Source organism: Rattus rattus, chromosome 5 (assembly GCF_011064425.1).
Source record: "Rattus rattus isolate New Zealand chromosome 5, Rrattus_CSIRO_v1, whole genome shotgun sequence".
Taxonomy (NCBI): domain Eukaryota; kingdom Metazoa; phylum Chordata; class Mammalia; order Rodentia; family Muridae; genus Rattus; species Rattus rattus.
In genome coordinates, this window is record NC_046158.1 from 127999042 (window position 1) to 128007040 (window position 7999).

Consider the following 7999-nt stretch of genomic DNA (forward strand, 5'->3'; position numbering starts at 1 on the left):
TCTGCAAACCTTTAGTTTTGCCAGAAATATTTATGGGAAAAGAGGGGTGGAACAAAATGACCTAATGATCCCATCTACCTGTTGAAAGTTTGGTTGGTGATAACAGTCCACGAAAGGGCTCATGGTTAGGACCTCAAAAGAGGAGGGAAACTTCATGAGGAGATAAAGAATTCTCCCTAGGTAGCTTGCCCTGCACAGTGAACGTGAACTCAGAAGTATTTGTGTTTCCTTCCTCCATGGTCTGGGGAAGGCATTAGGATAGACCCTCCCAGAAGCTTGCTGGGTTTTCCCTGGGTAAGAAGATGAAGGAAAGCAGCCCCATTTTTTTTCTTTCTGCTTTTCTTCTTTCTGGCCTTTTTGCCCTCAGTCAGAGCCAGGTAGGATTCATCCAGTTACTGCCATTAATAAAACACCACAAGGATGCACAGCACCAGGAGGTGGTGATGGCAGTGATGATGATGATGGTGATGGTGGTAGTAATGATAATGATGACTGGGTCACCAAAGCCAGAAAATGCATACATTTGGGATTGCATCAAAGTCATGCTAGATACCAGGGAAAACTGGGGCTAGACTTCCTCTGCAAATAGTGTTCAGGGCTCCCTCCTGAGGCATTTCTTTTTGAGTAGTTTGGTTTTTGTTTTTTGTTTTTTGTTGTTTTGGTTTTTTTTTTTTTTTTTTTTGGTTTTTGGTTTTTAACTCCTCAAGTTAGTGGGGGTGTATTGTTTCATTTATCTTTAATAATGAACAAAGATAATGCGAGGTACTAGTAGTATAGGGGTCCTGGAAAGCTCGTGTCTAACATACTTATAGCTGGCTTCCATCACCATAACCATATAAAATACAAAAGGCAATGATGGCCACCTGCAATTGAGTAAGGAGAAGGCTGAAGGCCTAAAGCTATGCTCATCAGAGGCAGGGGAGTATTCTGTCTCTGTTCACTGGTTTCTTGGGTAGAGAAGGCCTACCCTAACACCCTTGGTCCAGTGGAAGATCAATTATTTATTGCTTGGCCTCTTAGATACCCTAACCCAGAATTTACCAGGTTCAAGCATGAGGACAGCAAGAATATAGGGAGAATAAAGCACCCATTTAGGAACAGCGACTGGCTCCATTGGCTTTGCCACATGAGGTATGGTCCTGCTGAAGGCTTTGGCAGGTCAGTAGACGAGAGAGCCCAGCCTCCATGGGAAGGGCTCATGCTGAAAGCACACTTTGAGAAAATATGTTCCTCATCATTCCCTTCTCTGTTGTGGGTTCCACAGAGAGGATCCTGTACCCCAGAGAGTGTTGGAGTTGGAGCTTCATGTCTACCTTCTAAGTTACTTTGGTCAGTTTAAGTCCTACACAGCAGCCTGAGTATAGACCAAGCAAGGCTGTGGGGAGCCTAGACTCAGTTACCTTCCTCATCTCAAGCCCTAAAGGTGAGCAGTTGAAGGCCTGGAGGTAAAAGTGACGCATTTAGGTTCACGTCCGTATATGCAGATACTGCCATGGATCTAAATTCATGTCTCCTTGTAATGGACTCGTGGCCAATCTCAGTTATTGCCAGAGATCCTGTTCCAAATGTTCAAATTTCAACTGAAAGCCAGACAGTAAGTTGACTATTAAATGCACACATTTCAGGCACCCACTGAGCTCAATCGGTTCCCCATTGCTCTCCACGCTGGGTTTTCAAAGAGAGAAAGAAAGTCTGACTAATGAAAGTATCTCCATTTTAAATTGACAAAGAAAAAAAAGAAAGACACTTCTGTAATATAGTTCTCTAAGATATTTCAAAGGCCTTGAGTCTGGTTGCTATTAATCGTCACTTTCTGGCTATCAACTTGAAGGGTGGTTGCTTTTGACACTAGTAACAAAAGGACACTCTAGTCTGAGAACAAAAATCTCGTGGTGGAGACACATTCCTTGTCTCAGTATTTCAAACAGCACAGGCAGCTGAGACGAGGCCTCCCTGAGATACTGAAGTGACTCACCAGGGCAGCCTTCCAGGCCCCAGACAGCCCTGTGCAGCTGGAACAGCATTACCTGCAGCAAGTTTAAGGGACACTTTTGCATATGAACCCTTTGAAATAAACATGTCAATCATAAGGTGGCTCTAAGCCGTTTTAACGGTTGGAAATTTTTTAGCTGTTCCCTCTTCCCCTTTCCCCCCCCCCTGTATCTCCCTTTTAAGCAAAAAAAAAAAAAAAAAAGAGAGAACCTCCTTCATGACTAATCCTTGATTCACTCTGTGTCGCATCCACAAAATAGGGTTCAAGTCCTCTAGCTCTACTTTTAACCATGAAGTGGGCTAAGCTTCATTGAAATGGGAGTATTTAAAACAGCCCATCACCGGGCTCACACATCCTTTCCTTCATTCAGAATGAAAGCATCCTGAGGCTTTCTGAGCCTGCTGACCCAGCTTCCCTGGTAGGGATGGTATAAAGGGAGAGGGTGCCCTGCAGTGGAGTCAGGGCCCGTGCAAGCTCAAAGACAAATTGATCTTGGGGTTTTGTTATTGTTCCTCAATAGTCGAGTATGTGCTAGCATCAGTCCATTCAGATTTTTTTGTTCAAATATCTGTTAAATCAATTCCTGCCTGCCTCCCTCTAGACAATGCTTTTACCAAGACCTCACTCACTTGAAGCAACTTTCCAACTTGTTTGCCCATAAGCTCAAGTCTATCAGAAAGAGCGAGGGGATACAAGGTCTAAACTTCCTGCCTGCTTGCTCCCTGAGCAGTTGGTTGAACTTCCTTTCATTCTGACAGTTCCAACAATACCGAGCAAGCGGGATGGAGGGGAAATGCCAGAAGGCAAATGTACACCAAGACAGCCATCCTGAAAAAGTCCCTGTAGGAAGGGTAGAGCAGTCTTACCAGGTTATTAGTTAATTGGTTTTGCTTTCTAGCCTGTGAAGGAAAGGAATTGTTTCCATCGTAATTAGCACCAGTAGCTCCTTCTCTGATAAATCAATACATAAGAAAAGACTTTGAAGCCCCCTCCCCCCACCCTACCCCACCCCCTCTGACTTCCTACGCCCTGATTGGCAACCAGAGGAACCAGTTGCTTTTGGATTTGAAAAGGGTGTGTGAGTGAGGCCTGTCAATATCCCCAAAACTCCCCACAATGGTCATTTTATCTCCCCAGGCATATCAAAGGCACTAGGAAAATACCTGCCCAACCCAAGTCACCAGGTTCTTAAAGGGGAAGGTGCCCAATTATTGCTGAGAGTCCAGTCCAGTCTTTCAGAGTGATGTGGCTTCTCCCTCATCTAAGAAGGTAACTCTGAAGGTAGTGGCAGCTGACTATGTTTCTAAAGCCACGTTGTCTTCAGCAGTCCGTCCCAGGTGTTGGGCTGTGGAAAACAAGATTACAGTGTGAGAAGCTGTGGAACTCTCCCATATCTGCATCCTTGGACCCCCTGCCTCTACTCCACATGAACTCATAGGACAGATAGTCAGGCACCTTTTGGACTGGGCTGTTGAGGTTGGCTGTAACAGCAAAGGGCCAGCTGTTTCTGTTTCCACTTTCAGTACTGTGCTCTGTGCCTCCCATGCCTACGTCTGCCCACCCAGCTACCCATGCAACCCCTGGCTTCTTTACCTGTACTGATTCTCTGGGGCTCGGCTCTCTGCTCGCTCTGGAATCCAGGAATAGCTGTCAGCTGCATTCTGGGCCTTCTTCTCTTTGATCTCCTCTTTCTTGGCTTTCCGTTTAAGATAAATGAGAAGCCCAAGGGCCAGAGCCAGCAAGAGTGAGATGGCCACCACCGTACCCAGGATGTAAAACAGAAGCAGCTTCTGCCCATCGGTGTCACTGTCACCGTGTGCAGGCACAGAATCTTCATGAGTCGGCTGGCTGTGGCCAGAGGTCGTGGGGAGGTATGTGCCCAAATCTAACCAGACATCAGATGCCTCACTAGAGACTTCTATTTCTAGTGGAACAGAGGCAGTGGAACTATCCGATTGAATGGAGAGATCTGTGGTCTGTGCTCTGTTGGAGACATCCTTAGAGCCATTGAGAGAACCAGGCATTTCAGTAAGAGGCACAGTACTCTCCTTTCCGTCACCTTTGTCTTCCTTTTGGGGAGGCCTGGCTGGTAACTCTGAAAACACAGTGCCCCTGGTACAAGAGACCCCATTGGGAGCCAGCTCAAAACCTGCTGGGCAGCCACACCTGAAGGAACCATCTGTGTTGATACACAGGGTATCACATGGATTGCCCAAACACTCATCTATATCCTCACACTGGGTACTGTCTTCCCCAGACATGATATATCCCTCTTTACAGGAGCAGTAGAAAGAGCCATCAGTGTTAGTGCAGCTCTGGGCACAGGGTGAGTAGGCAGCGGCACACTCATCCACATCCTCACAGGCCTCCTCCTTGGAACCACTGGATTGGTAGCCCACCCAACATTCACAATGGAAGCCCCCTGGAGTGTTGATACATTCCTGGTCACAGGGGGAATCCTGGCACTCATCTATATCCACACAGTGCACTTGGCTAGAGTCCAGCTGGTAGCCTCTGGGACAATGGCATGTGTAGTTTTCGCTTAGTGGCACAGAATGACACATGCCGCCTCCTGTGCATGGGTTTGAACTGCAGGGGTTCCTGGAGGCACAAGTTACTAGGTCATCCAGCAGCCGGAATCCAGGCCGGCAGCCACAGCGGAAGGAGCCATCCCCACCTTCGAAGCAATCCTGCTGGCAGCCCCCATTGTTGAAACTGCAACCAAACTTGGGGCTGACACAGAGAGGGCCTGAGCTACCCCAATGGAATACTCCTGCAGTCGTTTCCTTGCATAGGTAATAATTGGTCTTACTCTCAGCTTCATCCCCACAAGCTACATTGGCAACAGAGGCAAACGGCACGGCCTTCAGAGAGGAGGTGGTGGCCTGGAAAGGGGTGGTATAGGTCAGCTGCCCTGGTCCACCCAGCGCCAGTGGACTGCACATGCCTTTGAAGTTGAACTTGCACAGGAAGCCTTCAATGCTGCTGCCTGGAGCATCGGGAGTCCCACAGGGACCATCATACCACTTAGGCAGATGGCTGGGGTGATGTATCAAGGACAGATCCAGTATCAGGGACACACAGCGTTTAGAGATACAGGAGCTCTTGCTCGCTTTGTACCAGTTTGAATAAGTTGTGTCCTCTCCACCACCAACCCAGCTGAAGCCCTTCATTGGCAAATCATGATACGTACACTTGCCCTTCTCTCGCTGGAGCCCGATCCAGAATTTGCCCGGCTTTGCTTTCGAGGGTGCCGTGGTCTTCAGAAGCTGAACCAGAGCTTCCTGGACATGCCGGGCCTCCTCCTCGCTCTTCACAGTGGCAAGATTGCCTCCGTTCTCATTACAGCGATGCTGGGCTTCCGCGGCACTCAGCTTGCCCCAGTGGGCTGTATAGCAGGCAGTTCCTTCGCACACCACAGCCTCTGAATCAGCAGCAGCCCCTGCACAGAGCTGGCCGAGAAGCCCCAGCAGCAGGAGCAAACCATTTGAGGTGACCATTCTTCTGTATGTCTCCTTCTGGGAGAGGCTAGACTCCCCCACAGTGACAGCAGCAGCCACGGGAACCTGGAGCTTGGCACCAGACTGTGCTCTGAAAGGAGCTGAGGGCTGCACTGCCGCTGTCACACTACCACAGCTCTGGCATAGAGAAGGTTACAAAGACTCGAGGCTTTTCACGTCCTCCTGACCCAGGGCGCATCCTGTGCTCCCGTACTTCTTATTTCTCACCGGATGCTGGGGTTTCCTGCTATGAATAGCGTTCTGACTCCTGTTGCCTTCATCACGCTTTTGTTGTTCGCAGGCAGTCTCTGGCTCAGAGCTGTGGAAACACGGTGGGGAGTAGAGAGGAGCCAAGAGATATGGCTGCTTTATTTTCAGTCCGTTCGCTTTCCCATAGCATAAAGAGCCCAAGTGGCACTCTGTCCAGTGAGCAGAGGCTTTGGGGGCTAGGGACTTGAAAAAGATCATCCAAATAACCCATGATAAAATTCCACTTTGGATTGCAAACCACCAGAAGGGAAAGAAAAATATGTGAGCCTTGAGACACAAGGCCATGGATTATAATTTCCAGCCTTTTTTAGAAGCAAACTGGATCTGCCTTTTTCCTATCTTTTACCCTGTCTCTGTTTTTGGAGTCTTTTTTCTTTTATTCTTCCCATCATGAACTTTAAATAGACAGGAAGCTTTTAAATAGGATTTTGGCTGTGGGAATTTCTGGGTTTCCAACAATGTCAATCTCACTGAGAACATTTTTTAAAAATGGGTGAAAATAGTCAGTTTTCAGGGTCTCCTAGTGCAATGTGAAGTGTCGGGGCCCCCAAAAGATCAGAAAGATGAGAAAATGAACCTGACTCACCACGAGGAAGGAGTTACATGTTCCCTAACCCAAGGCTTAGGAGATGTCCAAAGGCACAGGAGCAGAATCAGAGACTAGAGTTCAAATTCAAGGCGTAAGAATCAAAGCCAGGGCAGGCACCTCACAGCATGTGGACCAAGGTCTCTGTGTCAAAGAGTTTTTGACCCACAGCCAGCCACTGCATGGTAGAAAGTATGTTTAATCCTCACCACCACCACCACCACATTCTACCTGACTCCAGCTAAACTCAGAGTCTAACACTTTGGAGTAAGTGTTAAAGGGTAAGCAAGTGTTAAGAGATAAAGGAAAGCAATATCAGAATGAGGTCACACATATGAGCTAATGAGCCCAACCTCCCAAGACACAGTAAAAGTCACATCCCAGAGTCCGCTCAGCTGAGGCAGGGTTCTGGGCAGCTCTTGAGCACTCCTCTATTGCTGGCAGCTGGTTACGCTGTTCCTTTACTTGCCCTGGAGGTCACTTTGCAAACTTCAGTTTTGGCCTTCCAGACCGTGTGCCCCTTCCACAGGCAGGGCTTGACACAGGCAGATGTCCTCATAGTTATTTATTCTTTTTACTAAGGTGCAGTTTCTTTTTCCCATCATGCTTACTGTCTGACTGGGACTGGAGTGTGGCAGTGACATGGAAAGGAAGCAACCCAAAAGAACACGCGAAATAAGAGATATGTGTCACCACAGACCCCAGTGTCAGTAGGACGTGGGTTGCTATGGAGACACTGAAAGAGAGAGGGAGGGGGAGAGAAATTAGGAGGGGGTTGGGGAGAAAAGATAGGGAGAGGGGAGAAGAAGGATGGAGAGAGGGAGAGAGGGTGTCAAAGCCTTTATTGGGGTTCAGGATGTTGTCCAGGCAGGTTTTTTAGGGGAATGCTATCTGGGGTTCAGGACGAACAGGGATGATTCCCAAGAATTCATTCAAACCTTTTCTCGGGTGTTCATAGAATTCCATCTACCTTACCAACCCAACCATTCACTTAGCTACTCAGCCATCCACTAACCCATCCATCTACTCATCCCTCTACCAGTCTAACAACTTTCCATATTGTATACCAGGCTAAAGACTAAATTATAGGGAGGTGCTCTTACCTTCATGATTTCAAAATGGACAAGTGTGTACAATTCAGTATTGATTCACTTCATTGGAGGCAACATAAGGCAAAGCATGGGATGGCAGAAAAGAGTTATCTGAGTCAGAATCTGGTAGCGGGAGGTAAGCAGTACGGAAGGGAATAAGAAGGGCAATGGAGTTAGACTCTAAGGCAGTGCTTCTCAACCTTCCCAATGATGTGACCCCTTAATACCATTCCTCATGCTGCAGTGACTCCCCCAACCATAAAATTAATTTCATTACTACTTTTTAACTGTAATTTTGCAACTGTTATGAATTATAATGTAAATATAGGACATTCAGGATATATGATATGTGGCCCCTGTGAAAGAGCTGCTCAACCCCCGAAAGGGTTGAGCACAGGTTAAGAAACAGTGCTCCATGGGGTTGGGGATTTAGCTCAGTGGTAGAGCGCTTGCCTAGAAGCACAAGGTCCTGGGTTCGGTCCCCAGCTCCAAAAAAAAAAAAAGAAAAAAAAAAAAAAAAAAAGAAAGAAACACTGCAGTGTAACACACAGTCTCTCCT

The 7999-nt window shown here is 47.5% G+C and overlaps 1 protein-coding gene across 1 annotated transcript; it reads right to left on the reverse strand.

The window, feature by feature from the left end:
- Positions 1 to 691: 691 nt before the first annotated feature.
- Positions 692 to 5997, reverse strand: Cd93 (CD93 molecule). The gene is made up of 2 exons (XM_032904364.1): positions 3587 to 5997; positions 692 to 3338 (listed from the first exon to the last, which is right to left on the reverse strand). Exons 1-2 carry the CDS (start codon positions 5491 to 5493, stop codon positions 3314 to 3316), a joined length of 1932 nt encoding a protein of 643 aa, XP_032760255.1. The 5' UTR covers positions 5494 to 5997; the 3' UTR covers positions 692 to 3313.
- Between the last annotated feature and the right edge of the window lie 2002 nt (positions 5998 to 7999).